The sequence below is a fragment of the Callithrix jacchus genome, chromosome 10 (genome assembly GCF_049354715.1).
Source record: "Callithrix jacchus isolate 240 chromosome 10, calJac240_pri, whole genome shotgun sequence".
Lineage (NCBI taxonomy): Eukaryota > Metazoa > Chordata > Mammalia > Primates > Cebidae > Callithrix > Callithrix jacchus.
This window is the reverse complement of record NC_133511.1, coordinates 108,820,982-108,839,053: the sequence shown is the minus strand read 5'-3', so window position 1 is coordinate 108,839,053 and position 18,072 is coordinate 108,820,982. Positions and strand designations below refer to the sequence as shown.

Below are 18,072 nucleotides of genomic sequence, written 5' to 3'. Positions count from 1 at the left end.
TAATCAACCTCTCTTTATCCCCACCCCACCATTCCTAGCCTTGGTAATCACATCTACTCTCTATCTTCATGAGATCTTTTTTTTTTTGAGACAGAGTTTCGCTCTTGTCGCCCAGGCTAGGGTGCAATGGCATGATCTCAGCTCACTGCAACCTCCACCTCCTGAATTCAAGCGATTCTCCTGCCTCGGGCTACGGAAAGTAGCTGGGATTACAGGCACAGGCCACCATGCCCAGCTAATTATTTTTATTTTTAGTAGAGACGGGGTTTCACCATGTTGGCAGGGCTGGTCTCGAACTCCTGACCTCAGGTGATCTACCCACACCCTGGCCTCCCAAAGTGCTGGGATTACACGCGTGAGCCACAGCGCCTGACCGGCATCTACTTTTAAGCTCACACATATGAGTGAGAACATGTGATATTTGTCTTTCTGGGCTTAATTTATTTCAGTTAATGTAATAACCTCCAATTCCATCTATGTTGCTGCAAATGACAGGATTTCCAGGGTTTTTGTTAATGGCTGAATAACATTCCATTGTGTATTTATACCACATTTTCTTTATCCATTTATCTGCTGATAGATGCTTAGGTTGATTCCATATACTGGCTACTGTGAATAGCACTGCAAGAAACATAGAGCGCAAATATCTCTTCAATATATTGCTTTTCTCCCTTTTTGATATATACTCAGTAGTGAAATCAAGATGATCCAGGATTGCATACCAGAAAGACCAACTATGTGACTAAAGAAAAAAGAGGAGGAGTGGAGATCAAGTTAAACCACATGGACGATAATTCAATCAATCATGCCCACTGGGATGATGAAACCCCCCATTAAAAACTCTAGACACTGAAGCCCAATGGAGCTTCCTGGTGGGTGAAAACAAGGAAGTACCTGGAATGTAAGGTGTCCAGACTCTGCCAGGACAGGGCATAGAAGCTCTGTGTTGGGGACTCCCCCGGACATTGCCCTATGTGTCTTTTCATTTGATTGATTGTGACTTTTATCCATCATAATGAAACTACAAGATCATAACTATAGTGCTTTCTTGAGACCCATGAATTTGTAGCCATTTGGTCGAAAGTGCAGATGGTCTCAAGATCTCCGAAGTTGTGGCTAGCATGTGAAGGGAGGGCAGTTTTGTTGGGGACTGTGCTCCTTAACCTGTGGAGTCTGTGGTAACTCTTGATGGTTAGCAACAAAATGTAATTGCAGTATTACAAAAGGGAAGTTGTACAAGTCTTTAATACCCTTAGAAAGCACCAAAGTTATTATCCCCGCCCTTTCGCCAAACTATCATCCCATGATGCGCCTATAATCCTTTCCTATATACCTATATAACAGCCTCTCCTCTTTCTTAAGGAGCCTGAGGCAGGAGAATTGCTTGAACTCAGGAGGTGGAGGATGTAATGAGCTGAGGTCGTGCCATTGCACTCTAGCCTGAGCAACAAGAGTGAAACTCCATCTCAAAAAAAAAAAAAAAAAAAAAAGTAGATATCATGAAGATAGAGAGTAGACTATGGTTACCAAGGCAAGGAACGGCGGGGTGGGGATAAAGAGAGGTTGATTAATGGGTACAAATGTACATTTAGATAGAAGAAATAAGCCTGATCCTTATATACTGGGCTACAGAAAAAAAGGAGGAGTAGGGGATAATAATTCTAAGTACATGAAGTTTACCTTTGGTGCTCTCTCAACATAATTTTATTTTGTCCTTCTGCGTGTCTCCATCTCTGCATCCCAATGATTGTCAACCTATCACACAGTTTCCTTTTTTAAGACTTTCTCCATTTTAAAATGATTTTTCCATGTCTATCACTAACTAAAACAGCCAACTGATCCAGCAAAAAGTAGACAGGTAATAAACTGAATACACTAGTCCCAGTAAGAATTAAATGACAGATGCCATTAGCCCTTTAGAGGTATTTACATTTCAAATGAGAGCAATTTAAAACAAATTTCTAATTTGCAACGTTGAGAACAGCAAGAAGAGAATCTGTAGCACTATGTATTTCCAAAGCCTCTGAAGAAATAAGACTCTTTTATTTCTGACTTCTTTAATCAACTGGGACTGGGAAGCTGCATAAACTCCTAGTATGCTCCATTTCCCTTCCTTCTAAGCAATCCTAGACAAATTTTCCTCAGCACCGTTCCTGTAGTGCCTTGGTTCTCTCTCCTAGGCCTGTATCTATTCCTCTTCCTTTGCTTCTCTGGGGACAGAATTATAAGGAAACAAATCTCTGGATCCCAAACCAATTAAGTAGGAGTTTGCCATTTGGAAGCTAACTAGTCCTTTCCCCAAGTAGCTAATAATACCCTTGGATCTTTTGTTAAGAAACTTGGAAAATGTAGGTATACACAAAGACAGAGTTATTCTGATCTTAACTGTGATGAGTATCTCTGCTCAAACTATCTTTTAGTTTAATAAATAAAATACTTATATTCAACTATTCCCTATCCCAGAACCTTCTAGGAAACACTAGGTTTTGGGGAGAAAAATGCAACACAATTGCATCCCCAATCCATAAGGTTTAATAAGGAAAGTGGTTGTTGCATGGGCAAGGATAACAAAGAGTTTGCATTCAGCTGAAAAAGGAAGGACACTAATTAAAAGATAACTCACCAAGAACATTAGTGGAACAAGTGTTCACTTATAAAGGGCACAGGAAGAAAAGAGAATAATAAGTTCTATTCCAGCTTTGGCAATCAGTGATTCTTTGCAATCAACTAATCTTTACTATCTACACATGTTGTTGTTCAAATAAGGCCTCTTAAAACTATGAGCAACGCATATGGACAGGATCAAAAAAGTCAGGGGATGACAAAAGTCCTGAATGCACTAAGCCAGTATAGCAACACAGGTCACCTTGTAGTCAGGAGTACAACTTACATACACCATAACACTATGAGCAGAGAAGACCTTGAGAGCATTTGGCAAGGGAAAATTCTTGTCTAGAGTGCATTAAAAGCTTGAATAAAGCTATGGTTAATTTTTAAAAATGAATCACAAACTAAGTAGCTATATTTTTCCAAGAGGACCTTTCTTTCTTCTTCGATAATACAGAATCTCACAAAGTTAAAAAAGTCATAGTGGTGGAATTTGAAAAAAGTATTGTCTGTGGCATACTTCAAATCCAAGCCTACTCCTTTGGCCTTGGTAAATTACGCCTCCCTGAGATATATTGTGCAAAGTACTTCAAAGTAATCTGGAGCACACATGACACTCTCTCCTAAGGAATCAAGTAAGCATTACAGCAATCACTTCATTAACCAGTTGTTTGCTTCTTCAAAGCAGTAAAGATGTCATTTTCTCTAAATAGCTGAAGTTTTATAAGCTTTCCAAAATCTGTATTTCTTGACATTTGCCTGATATGTTGAAATATTAATGTTTTAGATATAGTAGGAAAAATAAAGTACATTAAAATTAACTTCACCTGTTTCTTTTTACTTTAAAAAAAATGTGGCTATTAGAAAAGCTAAAATTACTATGTGGCTTATGTTACATTTCTACTGAACAGTGCTGAGTTCATGCAGAAAACTATTCCCCACTTCACGCTATCCATTCCAGGCAGGCTTTGATGAGAAGGAAGGGAACTCAAGAGCTCTGTCTTCAGTTTTCTCTTTATATTATCTCCATGTCCACTGCTTCAATGCAATTACTATTCATACATGACTAATCTCCAAACTATATCTGTAGAACAGAGATCTACTGAAACATATATATATATATATATATGATCTATATATCATATACATACATGTCCAATTATCAACTTAACAAGCCAATTTAGACATCTTAGAGGAACCCCAGACCTAAATGACCTTCACTCCCCAAAAGGCTCCTCCTCAAGGATTCTCCATGTTAGTAAATGGCAGTATTGATGCAGATGCTCAAGCCAGAACCTAAAAGCCATCCATAAATTCCTCTTCTCCTTCCTCCCACTTGGAAGCTCTTACAAAGTCCTGCTTTGTCTACTTCCTAAATGTTTCTGGAATCCTCCTTTTTCCTACCCCTCTAGCTAGGCCAAGTTACCATTATTTTTTTCTGTATCAACTCCCTTGTCTCCCATATACTCTTATTACACCCTATCCTTCCCTATTCAAACACTTATCCCATAGATAACTATTTTGTTCTGTGTTATCTTTCCTATTAGAACATTATATTACATAAATAATGCAGTATAGTTTTCTCTTTTTTTTTGAAATAGAGTCTCACTCTGTCACCCAGGCTAAAGGGCAATGGTGTGATCTCGGCTTACTGCAACCTCTGTCTCCCAGGTTCAAGAGATTCTCCTGCCTCAGCCTCCTGAGTAGCTGAGACTACAGGTGTGTGCAACCCTGCACAGCTAATTTTTGCATTTTTAGTAGAGATGGGGTTTCGCCATGTTGGCAAGGTGGGTCTTGAACTCCTGACCTCAGGTGATCCACCTGCCGTGGCCTCCCAAAGTGCTGGAATTATAGGCATGAACCACCGCGCCCGGCTCAGTGTAGCTTTCTTGTTCATTGTTACATCTCTAATTCACTGATTGATGAATGAATGAATGAATGAATGAATGAATGAATGAATGAATAAGGATGGACACAAATTGTTAACTAACTGCAACTTACTAAGGAACTAGGCTATTGAAACAATGGTTCATTAGCTTTTGAGGCTTGGGGAAATATCAGTCCTTATGTCTAAATATCAGTGCTTATGTATTGATACAAGTGCTAGGATTCTAGAAATGGGGAAAAAGTGTTTGGAGCCCATGCTTCCTGTATGCTCATCCTTAACAGATCTATCATGACTAAACTCATATTGAAGCTTATCCACATGAGGGGCAGGAAAGAACAGCTAAAGAGTGTCTTGTACAACCCTTTAACCCTGCGGCAACCCGGTGGTCAACATTTTCCATTGCCAATGCCATAGCCCCAGAGCATCTATTGTTTCCATTAAAAGCAGCTAAAACTTATGCAAAACTAAACACAACTGTGATGAATTTAACTATTTCTGAAAGTAAGTCATTCTCCAAGAGCACAAGTTCAAGAGAAGCAGTAGGAATTTCTCCCTCAGTCTCCATTCATTAGGGATTCTCAATCTCCCTTCCAGCCTAAGCCAGTCTTTATCCCCTAGTCCATTGCTAGTTTGAAAGGAGGTTAAGATGAACCATAACAGTTTCCATACTAACTGGTAAGTTATGATTGCCGATTCGGATTTTTACAAATGTGAGTGTTGACTTATGTATTCCAGATCTAGGCTGAGGAAGTCAAGATTTTTTATAGATGTCAGTGTTGCTTTATGTATTTCAGATCTAGGCTAAGGAAAAGGAAATCGTGAAGGACTCCCGGCAATACATATATTTAGAGAAGAACACACAGACACAAAGGCACAAACTGCACCTGTGTTTTCATTCATTTTTGCCCACTGGTTTTCCTATAAGTGAGGGAGTAGTGATGTCGGTATATGTGGCATGGTGATGTGTGATATGGACTGGGCAGGAGCTGAGAAAGGATAGCATATGTAAGCCAGGGTTAAACCTAGGTGCAACAGTACTATGTGGGGCTATACTTGTCTAATTGACTTTTAACAGTTGTCTTATCTATTATGGAAACTATGTAAAAGACCATTCTTTTATAGAATGAGGAAGGAAGATAGGGTCTTTATGACTACAGAAATGATAGAAAAAAAATTTTTTTTTAAAAAAAGATCTTTATCCTCCTTTTAAAGCCCAACTAAACAAACAATGGCAATTAGCTGATTCTCACCAATTCTGGCAGTGGGATAAACACATATAATGAGGAAGTTTAGTTTTTTCTAAACTAGATGCCCTGTTTCTTTGTAGAAACAACTCTCAAAGAGTGGTGGGAAAGTTAAAAAAGCCCATTTTTTTCCTATAAAATTTTCTGGTGAAATGTTTCCATAACAAAGTGCAATATTCTGATTACCTAAATAAAAGCACTTGTTCCTGGTAATAAGAGCAAGGTAGCTGAGCTGTAACAAAAAGGCGTAAAAGACAGAAAAAACAAATACAAGATTGAACCCCAGCTGAACCACACAATATTTATGTGCCCTTAGGCAAATCACTAATCTTTCTAAACAATGCATTTTCACCTGAAGCAGAGCTCCAGAGCAGATGAAATTTGGTCAGGATGGGGTGGGAATCTTATTTTTATTTTTGTATAAAGCAGAGATATACATGTATATAATCGGATATAGAGTGTATTTGTGTTATTAAAATTTCATGAGAGTTAGATTAGGGGAAATCTCTAAAAAGTCTTCCCAGGGGGGTAATAGTGAACAAAAGGCTGAATAAACTATTCTAAGCCTCATTTCCTCAACTGTATGTAAATGAGTCAGCACCATCCACCTTAAAGGATTATTACAATATAACTACCATCAGCCCTATTATCTGTGGGCTATACATTTATGGATTCAACCAACAGTGAATCAAAAATATTGGGGGAGAGAAGAGACAAATCAAAAATATTGGGGGGAAAAAATTCCACAAAATCCCAAAAAGCAAAACTTGAGTTTACCAGTGTGTCTAATACTACATTAAATCTGCACAAGTGAAGTGATGTGTAGGCATTGCTTTAGGTATTATAAGTAACATAGAGATGATTTAAAGTATACAGAAGAATGCGTATAAGCTATATGCAAATACTAAAGAATTTTATATAAGGAACTTGAGCATCTGCAGAGGTCCTGGAACCTATACCCACAGACCTTGAGGGATAACTGTATATCTAAATATATACAAATAATTAAAAAAATAACAAGGAAAATAACCCAAATTGTATGTTGTTAATATAGAACTAAAAACAGAGATTCAAATGCGTAAATTAATGTCATCTAGTGATATTAATCATTAATAACATCTTATGTAATCAAAGACAATTTTTTTCTAGTCATTTTACCACCTAACATCCAAAGAGATGATGTAAAATTATAAAGTCAAATAATAAATACAAGAATCTATAAATGTGGCAAAAATACAAACCTAAGACGCCGATTTCAAGACCAGCCAAGCCTGTTTCAATTTTATTATAAATGTCTTCTGATGCAAAGTCAACAGCAATGGTTCTTGTCTCCACTTTAAATTTTTCTTCTAGGGAAAAAGAAAACACAAATGGGGAGAGATAGGGAAAATTAATACATGGCAGTGAGAACTAAAGCATTTGATAGAATTATCCTTTCAGATCTTTCCCCCCACCCAATTTGACATGAAATTTAGACCACAATAATTTTAAGCAATCATGAGACCACCTAAGAGACGATACAGAGTCAACACATTAGTTCTGCAATAAAAATTCCAATGTCATCACAGACAGCTGGCTGAACATTCCTTAATCAGTTCTTCTTTTGTAAATCAATAATGAGAACTACTTTTAGAACCTTAAGTGCAAATAATACAACATAATTCATATCATAAAGTTATATGCTTTTTTTTTTGAGATGGACTCTCACTCTCACCCAGGCTGGAGTGCAGTGTCATATTCTTGGCTCACTACAACCTCTGCCTCCTGGGTTCAAATGATTCTTCTGTCTCAGCCTCCTGAGGCACACACCACCATGCCTGGCTAATTTTTCTATTTTTAGTAGAGATGGGGTTTTACCATGTTGGTCAGGCTGCCCTCGAACTCCTGACCTTGTGATCCACCCACCTTGGCCTCCCAAAGTGCTGGGATTACAGGTGTGAGCCACTGTACCTGGCCAAAGTTATATACTTTTTAAATATTAATTGTAAATTGCTTCTTTGAAACTTCAAGAAGAAGTCTTTGTGTTGTAAAATATTTTAAAGTGTGATGTAGTAAAACAAAAAGTCTATGTGATCACAGTGGAAATAAATGAATGTGATCTTACTATAATTTAGGAGCTTGGTTAATAGTTAACAGTTACTACATTTTAAAATCCACACAAAGTACACAGTAATAAAGCCATAAAATGGCACAAGAAAGACCTCAGTGTTCTACATTGCACAAGTCTATTAAGATCCAAACAGTGCTGATGAAAATAATAGCTTCAGAGATGAGACCCTGGAGAAACAAATCTCATCTCAATTAATGTAGAATATTTACTTTTGCCTTCACTAGTCCACCCCTATGAAGAGAGCACAGGCTTTGAAGTCACACAGACATGAGCACCAATTTCATTTCCACACATATTTGCAAAATGACTTTAAGCAAGTCACACATCCTCTTTGAGTCTCAGCCTCCTCTGGTGAAAATGAAAATAACTCTACCCTACTGAGGATGTAAGGCTCACATGATACCTATGGTATGCAGACAGCATTCTATAAAGGCTAGTATCTTTTTCGCTCCTCAACCATCTCCACTCAGTTTACTAGTCCAGTGAACTAGGAATGCTCATTCTTTAGAACTTGCTGAGAATTCAAAAGAATTAATTTTAAAATTCTGCTTCCAAAAATAAATTTTTCTTCAGTCAAAGTCAATGTCAGCTCATCACAGAGCATGCAGGATTAATCCTCGTAGGAAGTATCCGTTCCTGACCTAAACGGATTTTTGTCTAAAACTAAAGAGCTGGTTCATGAGAGATCTGCTTCTTAGGTAGACTCAATGAAAAGTACTGACCTAGGTAGAAATCCATGAATAAACTGAAGAGGAGAATTGACCTAGAAAATACCTTATTTGGTGTTAACGGTATACTTACTTTACTAATATAAATGAGTTGTATGTGTGTTCATGTAATGGGAAGTCAGACACAGAGCTGTGATTTCACAATAGCTGGTCCAACATGTCTACTATAAACGTTTCACAGAATTTACCACCAGTAAATAAAGAATGCTGACTTTATTAGAGCCACAGATTCACGAGGGGAAAAAAAAGCCCCAAACAAAAGGTTAAAAATACCATTTATTAAATTAAAAACTTCATTCAAGAATAGCATAAGGTAAATTTATCTATTCATTTTGAAAAGCAAAGTATTTTTCCACACTAGTACTATGTATTGACATTGAGGAAATTTTCTATCAGTAAAAGCCACCTCACAACTCCTGAACCAAATTCACTCTTCAGTAACTCACAGGATTTGCTGAATGTACATACTCACATTGTAGAGTTTTGTATAGATATGTTGCTAAAAACATTCAATGACACTTTCACAAAGAACATTATTTAGTAATGAACCAAAGCAAGCTCTTCTTTGTATTCATATTAGGATTGGCAAAATGGCTTCTGGTACAACTTTTTCAGGTTAATTAAAATTTCTGAACTTGTACCTAGACTTCCAAGAATCATGTTCTAATAGGGTGAACACCGCCTTTTTTACAAAAACAACTTTTCTTCATTGCTAAGCTTTTCCTCTTTTTTTCTTAAGACCTGGGGTCAAGCATTCTTGGTACTGGGACTACAGGCACACCTCATTGTTCCCAGCTTTTTCTTTTTAACATAGGTCAGACCATGATACCCACCTCTTCACAAACCTCCAGAGGTTTCCATCTCACTTAGGGTAAGAGCCAAAGGCTTTGGCAACAGTTTACTAAATGGCGTGAGTTTATTAGGCTGAACTCACCTCCATCTACTTTCCCCATTGCTCCTCAGTTCTAGCCATAGGAGACCCCAGGAGCTATTTAAAGACAGAATGTTGTCCACATACATTAAGGACTTACACTTACAGTTTCCTATGTTTGGAATGCTCTTCCATATCCCTTGTCTCTGTTGGGTCCTTGAGCAAATGTTACCTTCTCAGAGAAGCCTGCCTTGCCCACTCTTTATTAAATGCAACCATTCTCCCCAGGAACTCCTCATGCCCTTCCTTATTTTATTCCATTGTACTTGCTGCCTGCTAATATACTATGTAGCGTATTTTAATAATGTACATGCTTTAATAATGTCCTGACTCGAATTAAGCTTCAAAAAGACAAGGACTTGGTTCAGTTTTGTTCCGTTGCTTAACAATGGCACAAATGATCTGGGATCTTCCCACACTTCTCTCTTTTCCTTAGGCTGGCTCCTTTTCTGAAGGGCCATTGCAATTCCATGCATTGTATGTAGATAACAGTGCTTGGAGGCAGAAATCGTATGTCTCTGTGATATGTTCCTTTTATATAGAGAACAATTCCCCCAGAAGAATCCAGCAGATTCCCACCATGTTTCCTTTCCAAGGACTATGGTACATGCATGCTCTTGACCAGGGGCATGGGTGGGCTTTCACAATTCCATGAACTGCCTCCACCTCCACCATCAAGTTCTGTGAATAAAAAATACCTGTGCATATATAAGAATAGGACAGGAACTGTCTCTTTCTAGGCCAAGGCAATTGAATAGGAATTATAATGGAGGCTCTAGAAGGCAAGGTGGGAGGTAGCTGGCCTATGTTAAAAAGGAAAAGCCGAGAACGATGGTGTGTGCCTGTAGTCCCAGCTACTCAAGAGGCTTGAGCTTGGGACTTGGAAACCAGCCTGGAAGTAAATCTAGGCATTTCCCCCTTCCCATACCCTATTACGCTGCATGTGACCCTGCCAACAGAAGGCAAGACAAATGAGAAAGTATCCTCTAACTTTAAACATCAACACAGAGTGAATTAAGCACCCAGAACAGAAGCAGATACCAGACACTTATAACACAGCCCTCATTTCCACCTTCACACCTCCCAACCTGTTTTTTCATAAAACCACCAGTCTACAACTCAGCAACAGCCCACTGCCAGGGAAGAACAAGCATTTACCAAAGCCTTTGGAGTAATAGTTTTTCTGGGACTCTGATCCTTGCCCCATTACAAAGATCTAAGAAATGATATAGCCTCTATCTTTTTTCCAGATTAGGAATTGAAATAAGTTAAAATCAATATTCTACAAGTGTGTAGGATAAAGATACGCAAACAATTGGATTTGGAGGTTGCAATGAACATGGTATGAACCACCCAATTCCCACTTCAAGGGAACTCATGTTGCCCTAACTGTGAGAGTATCACCAGCAGACAGCTTTTGGGTGTCAGCCTCAGCTGCAGAGTTGCCCTGTTCAAGATCACACTCTTTCCAGAGCATCCTCATCCAATGGCTGATCCAGGTGAAGGTTTAAAGTGATTAAACAGCTTATACCTACAAGATTCTGATTCCAGAAGTACAGTCTGCTTATGATATTATTTTTCTGTTCTTTCACAATGCCCTAGTTTTAGTTATTCGAGCTCTAAAATGGGTTTTGATGTTTCTAGGAGTGCAAGTCTACTTCACTGTTCTTTGTCTTAAAAAGTTTATTACTTATCCTCACCTGTTTCATCTCAGTTCTTATTGGGATTACATTAAACATTTCAATTAACTTTATGAATGATAATGTGGCATTACCTCTGGGCTCTCCATTTATTCAAATGTTTTGCTTAAATGTCTCACAGTAAAATCTTGTGGTTGCAAATTCTTCAAGAATTCCATGATGAGAAGAATATACACCATCATAAATAGATACTCAATACCATTGAGGCCTATTGACAAGTCATTCGGTATTTGAAATTGGATGAGCTGGCATCCCACTACTTCCATTTCTGGCTACATACAGTAGTCATGACACCCATCCCAACTTTATATCTCATATGGTCTTGGCCCACTGCCTCTCAGCCTAGTGGCTAAGATCAAACACCAAGAAGAAAAAATTATGGTATGAACAGCTCGAGGCAATCCACTAACTAGAAATTGAGGCAGAAATGCAACTCTGGTATAAAAAGTGGGGAATGAACCTAAGCTGCACTGATATTATTCATTCCCTTTCTATCTACTGTTCTACTGAAAACCAGATAACTACAATTGTGGAAAAACAGAGAGCAAATATTATATATAACTATAGTGCTATAGAATAATGAATCTCCTCATTGGCTTCAAGCCATTCCATCACCTGCAAGAGCACATACCCCACTCCTATAGTCACACTGCTGTTTATGACACAGAGTATCCAGAATTCATTCAAGGTCAAGGCTGGAATTGACAGAAAAGGAACTGAACCCACAAATAGTCTCAAGATGCTGCTAAAAACACTTCTCAATATTAAAACTGACAAATTTTTAGGTGCAAGCCAAGAAAGGTAATAAACATATTCAGAATGGCCTTATATTTATTGTACTTCTAGCACAGCCATCATTAGTTTCATTTTGCTCAACAAATTGGCATCTCCTTTTAAATTTCTCTTTCTCTAAGAATAATTTTATAGATTTTAGAAGGACTTTCCTCAAGTTTTTCCCCTAGGCAGCTTGGGATGTTAACTCTGGGAATGTTAGAAAAGAAGTCTAATCTATACTACATAAACTTGTGTGTTATTTGTGTTTTTTTCTATTAATAAAACCAAAATATTTATGTTGCTTCTCCTTTTTCCCTACATCTGCTCCAAATAAACAGCTTGCTTCCCCTGTAAGTTTCAAGTACTAGCCATTATCAAAGTCCTGCCATATTCACCCTTCCCCACTTTTTCCGTATTATAACATTCTTTAAGATTCAAGTCATACTACCCCATCCATGGACATATTGTTCACTATTCCAATTTCCTCCAAGGTAAAGCTATTTCTACTCTCTGCTGTGCTCCTAGAGACCTTCTATATAACCATACCAGACACTCAATATATTAAGCAAAGAGTCTCTGTTTCTTAAACAGGGAGCATTCTTTGTCATCTCTGTATTCCCTGCAGCTAGCACCATGTCTGGCATAAAGCAGAGGTCATTCTCCTCAACGTTTGTTAAATAAGTAAATACAGCTAGGCCAACACGGCTGATTTATTAAAATCATCTTCTCAATACTTCTTCAATTCCTCCCTATAGAAATCACATTTCTTACACACTGGTAAGAGATGCTTGTATAAGACATAACATTATTCATCTTAAAATGTAAGCTAGGGTGTGGTGTGGTGGTGCACGCCTGTAGTCCCACCTACTCTGGAGGCTGAAGGGAGACGATCACTTGAGCCCTGCAGTTTGAGAGTTTGAGACCAGCCAGGACAACACAGCAAGACTCCAGCTCTCAAAAAAAAAAAAAAAAAAAAAAAAAAGAAAGAAAAGAAAAGTTGAGAGACAATAAGTTCCTCCATCTGTCATACATGGGTCTGAACTATCATTCTCATATAAATTCAAACATTTTAAGTTATAAGAAACCTTAGAAACCATCCCATCTCATGAATTAAGTACTCCAGGAGCTTGGCTCTGGGGCACATATATGAAGGCTGAGGATATTTTAATCATGGACCAATCTCCCTTACTCCAGTCTTGGAAAAGATAATGAGTTGGGGAAAGGAGACTCTTACAGAAATAGCACTATATTCAGTGGATACCAATTTTAGCTTCTTAAATTTAAATTCATAAAATACACTTTGTAACTGTAAAAATGTCTTGCATGCTTTTTAAAAAACCTCTCCATTTTCATATAAAATTATGTTTTACAGTATTTAGAGATTTAAAAGATGCAAGACAAGTCTTTTGTACTTTCTCAATTTTAAGGGGAAAAGAAAAAACGAAATCCCCCAACCAATTTCTCTCCAATTCCCTCTTTTTCCGCCTTCTTTTCCCAGTACTCCCAGGCCTTACCATATCTGTTACATCCCTATCCCTTGGGGTTAGACATCCCCCAACAAAGAAAGCCTGCCTTATATGGCTTTGGAGAAGGTGATTGTGTCCTAGAAGGGAATAATTGATCTGACTCTGTTTTTAAAGGCCCATTTAATTAAAATTATCAGAGATGCTACACAAATAATGGTCCATTTCCTTTTTTATGTTGCCCTTGGAAAAATATTCATGACAATTTTAATCTCACATGAAGAGACCCACTTTCAGTGAAGCCAAAAAATTAATCACAGCTCATCAGGATTCTGTCTCAAACCAAGCATTTCTTTATTTTAAGCCAAGGTTATTATATTTTATTCATTATAACCTCTTTAACTAGAACAACCACCTGCAATAAATAAAAACCTTATGCTACATGAATCTGTTCTAGTGATAGGATGTGAATAGGCTCCATCCTTTTGAAATCTCCAAGTTCTACACTTGGTTCAGGCATTGTAGACTCTCAGACAAACCACTCTTGAAGACATTTTCATATAATGATGTTCATTTTTCTGTACTTGGTAAGCAAACGGTCAGTAGAAGCACCTGAATTTTATTTTTTGAGAGGAGAAAAGGCAAAATATTCTTTTTTTTTTTTTTTATTGAGACAGAGTCTCACTCTGTCACCCAGGCTGGAGTGCAGTGGCGTGATCTCAGCTCACTGCAACTTCTGTCTCCCAGGTTCAAGCAATTCTCCTGCCTCAGTCCCCCAAGTAGCTAGGATTACAGGCACCCACCACCATGCCAGCTAAATTTTGTATTTTTAGTAGAGCCAGGGTTTTGCCATGTTGGCCAGGCTGGTCTCGAACCCCTGACCTGAGGTGATCCGCCCACCTTGGCCTCCTAAAGTGCTGAGATTAGAGCCATGAGCTACTGTTCCCAACCTAAAATATTATTCTTAACATTGCTGCACTTAAGATTCCAATGCTACTACTAGCAATATGAATGCAGAGTTCACTGGAAGAGCCTAGGATGCAGTTAGAAGCCCTGCACTTGAGTGCCAACTCAACCGGTTGTTGGCCAAAGGCCCTTCCCTCAAATCTTTGAACTTTCAAGAATACCACTTCTTAGCCTATAAAACCACAAAAAATAATACCTACCCTATACAGTTTTTTTTTTTTTTTTTTGAGATGTAGTTTCGCTCTTGTTGCCCAGGCTGGAGTGTAATGGTGTGACCTCCGCCTTCTGAGTTCAAGAAATTCCCCTGCCTCAGCCTCCCAAGTAGTTGGGAGATTACGGGCACCCACTACCATGCCCAGCTAATTTTTTTGTATTTTTAGTAAAGACAGGGTTTCACCATGTTGACCAGGCTGGTATTGAACTCCTGATCTCAGGTAATCTGCCTGCCTTGGCCTCCCAAAGTGCTGGGATTACAGGGCAGGCCACTGTACCTGGCCCATAATAATTCGTAAGTTTTAAATTGCACACTATTCTGATTAACATGATGAAATCCTGCACTGTCCTGCTCTGAATGTGAATTATACCTTTGTCCAGCATATGGATGCTGTACACGCCACCCACTCTTTCGTCACTTAGTAGCTCTCTTGGTTATCAGATTAAAAAAAAAAAGAGCATATATAGGTATATAGGGTTCAGACTACCCACAGTTTCAAGCATTTACTGGGGATCTTGGGGAATATCCCTTGTAGACATGGGGGGACTCCGGTATCTGGCAGTATCTACAAAGGTGGCTGCTTGACAAATAGCTGTTTTTTCCTTAATTGCAAAGGCAGCTGTAGGTATAATCTGTATTGTTAACTCTTACCTCCTTGCATCAGCTGCATATTCTTTTTTTTTTTTTTTTTTTTGAGACGGAGTTTCGCTCGTTACCCAAGCTGGAGTGCAAATGGCGCGATCTCGGCTCACCGCAACCTCCGCCTCCTGGGTTCAGGCAATTCTCCTGCCTCAGCCTCCTTGCATATTCTTTTTAAAGCTGACATGAACATCTGACTCTACTTTAAAAACGGATTCATTTATTACCATATCATCTGTGGAATCAATGGTTATGATGTACTATTTTTAGCCTTGCCTTTAGCGTCCAAGTATTTCCTTGACTCAATTTCCTTGTAATTAACCTCTAAATTATTGTATGTTATCTCTTCCAAGATGTACATTTTAATTCACTTTCATCTCTGAAATTAAGGTGTTTTATGATTGATGGCAAGTCAATCATAAATTGGTGCATTTTTAAAAATTGTTTAATTGGTGAATTTTTTTTTTCTTATTGGTTATAAGCTTCATCATTGCTTCATGATCAGTGGCATCTCAGATTTGATGAAAGCCTGGGAATCTTGCTGACAGTCACCCTTCTCTTTCTTCTTTTGGCCGGGGCGGGGGGGGGGGCAGAGGGTGGTTGGACAGTGTCTCACTCTGTCACCCAGGCTAGAATGCAGTGGCACAGTTATGGGTCACTGCAGCTTGGACCTTCTGGATTCAAGAGATCCTCCCATCTCAGCCTCCCAAGTAGCTGGGACCACAGGTGATACCACCATGCCCATCTAATTTTGAGGATTTTGTCATATTGCCCAGGTTGGTCTCAAACTCCTGGGCTCAAGTGGTCTGCCTGCTTTGAGCTCCCAAAGTGCTGGGATTACAGGTGTGAAACCACCACGCCTGGCCCACCCTTCTCTTCAATGTTACTACATGACCTAGGTCAGCTTTCAAATGCAAAATTTCCAGTACTCTAGGGCTCATAACATTCTAACACCACTGCTAGCCAAAGAGACAAAATGTTTCCCATTCTAAACCAAGACCCATGTGCTCATTCATTTATTCAGAAGCACAGGCAACTGCAACCTGGCACAGCATCTCCTTAAACTGTAAGCTCTATGAGGGCAGGATCTGTGTCTGTTTTTTGCTCTTTACTACTTCATACTCAAAGCCCAACAGTACCTGGTACTTTATAGGAACTCAATAAATGTTTTGATTGAATAAATTCAAGAAACACATACTAGGTAGTGCCCACATGTCAGGATTTACCCTGAGGACAATAACAAATACCTTCAAACAAGTTATATTTTGATGAAGGAGATATGTATAAACCCAACTGCTGCTCTAATAAATATAAACAAAGCATCAAAAAGAAAGGAACTCATTCTTGCAGAGTGCTATTTTACATAGTAGGTAACATTTGTATGGAGCTTTTGGTGAAGAGTAGGAAACGGCCCTGCAAAGAAAAGGCATATGGAGGCAAAACTAGAAAGTGGAGAAAACAGAGCATGTTTTAGGAATCCCTGTGGATGGCATATGTGGTGCACAGGGAGAAGTGGAAAGAAAATTTGTAGAAGAGAGCTGGTGGAGGTTGTATGGTCCAAGATAACAAATAGGACTGGCTACTTAATTTGTGGGACCCAGTGTAAAATAAAAACGCGGGGCCTCCATATTCAAAAGTTATTAAGAATTTCAAGATGGCAACAGCAGAGCACTAAACCAAGTATGGACCCTTCTAAGTGTGGGGCCCCATGCAAATGCACAGGTCACAGGCCTGTGGAATCGGACCTATGACAAGTTCATATTTCCTCCTGTGTGTTATAATTACTTAGCAGAGATTATTAAACTAGGAAGTTACAAGATCACACTTCTTTTTTTTGAGGAAGGAAATGACAGCGGCAGAGTAGAGGATACACAGCTTGTTATAAAAAGCGACAGGTGGCAGGCAGAGAAGAAAGCATCTGTTTCATTAGTCCCGTGAGAGAGGAGGGTCCCAGGGAGAGAAAGACAGCAGTGGGAAGAGGAAGGCAGGCTGGGCTGGGAGGGACTTCTGAGTGAGAGCCCGCAGAGGTGCACAACTGAGCAGACAAACAGCTCTAAGAAGAGAGAGAACACAATGGTTTTATACCTTTGCTTTAGAAATCTGGTTAATGAAGCATCACATTTTACAGCTAAAACAGTCTTTCTAGTTCTGCATACGATGCAATGTTCCTGTGATTATGTCTCAGCATTTATTTTAATCATATAAAATGTTTCTCTCTGTTATTTTTTAGTAAAATGAGTATTTTCTTGAGGTAAGTTACTTCTCTCTTTGTTAGCTTGAAAAATGAAATGACTACCAAGAAGATTTGGGCCAGAGCTGACCAATTTTCCACGCAGGATAACCATGACCTACAAATCAAGTTAGAAAGCAAAAAGAGATATTTTTGTAGCCCACCATACTATTTCTCCCTTCTTTCAAACATAAAGATAGCTAAAACTAATTAGAAGTCAAATATTACACATTTTTATTCTAAAAATGCTGATTGAGCTAATTTTTTAAAAAGTAACCTCTTTTTATTTTAACCTGTCACTTTGTTCTTACGAGACTCCACTCTGGTTTTGTAAAATCTTGCCACAGGAAAAAAGTACTCTTTTCAACGTCTGGGTCTCCGACTTTGGTAGTTAGAAAAAAGAAGCTTAATAGTTGATTTTATTTCTTTTTTTAAAAATGGGAACTTTGGGGCAGAAAAATCACCATGAAATTTAAAATTGCTATTGAGATGAGTATTTATTATTTTTTAAATTATTATAGTTTTTTTTTTTTCCCGAGATGGAGTCTTGCTCTGTCTCCTAGGCTGGAGTACAGTGG

At 38.5% G+C, this 18,072-nt stretch overlaps 1 protein-coding gene across 4 annotated transcripts in view; it reads right to left on the bottom strand.

Annotated features, from left to right (window-relative positions):
* HSD17B12 (hydroxysteroid 17-beta dehydrogenase 12) overlaps positions 1-18,072 on the bottom strand; it is a 175,816-nt gene that overhangs the window by 53,914 nt on the left and 103,830 nt on the right. For all 4 annotated transcript variants that reach the window (XR_013523398.1, XM_002755199.7, XM_035262391.3 and 1 more), the window contains one exon: positions 6,981-7,088. Coding sequence is in view for 3 of the 4 variants with exons in the window: in XM_002755199.7 (XP_002755245.1) it covers positions 6,981-7,088 (108 nt within the window). In the remaining variant the exon portion in view is untranslated. The remainder of the gene's footprint in view (positions 1-6,980; positions 7,089-18,072) is intronic.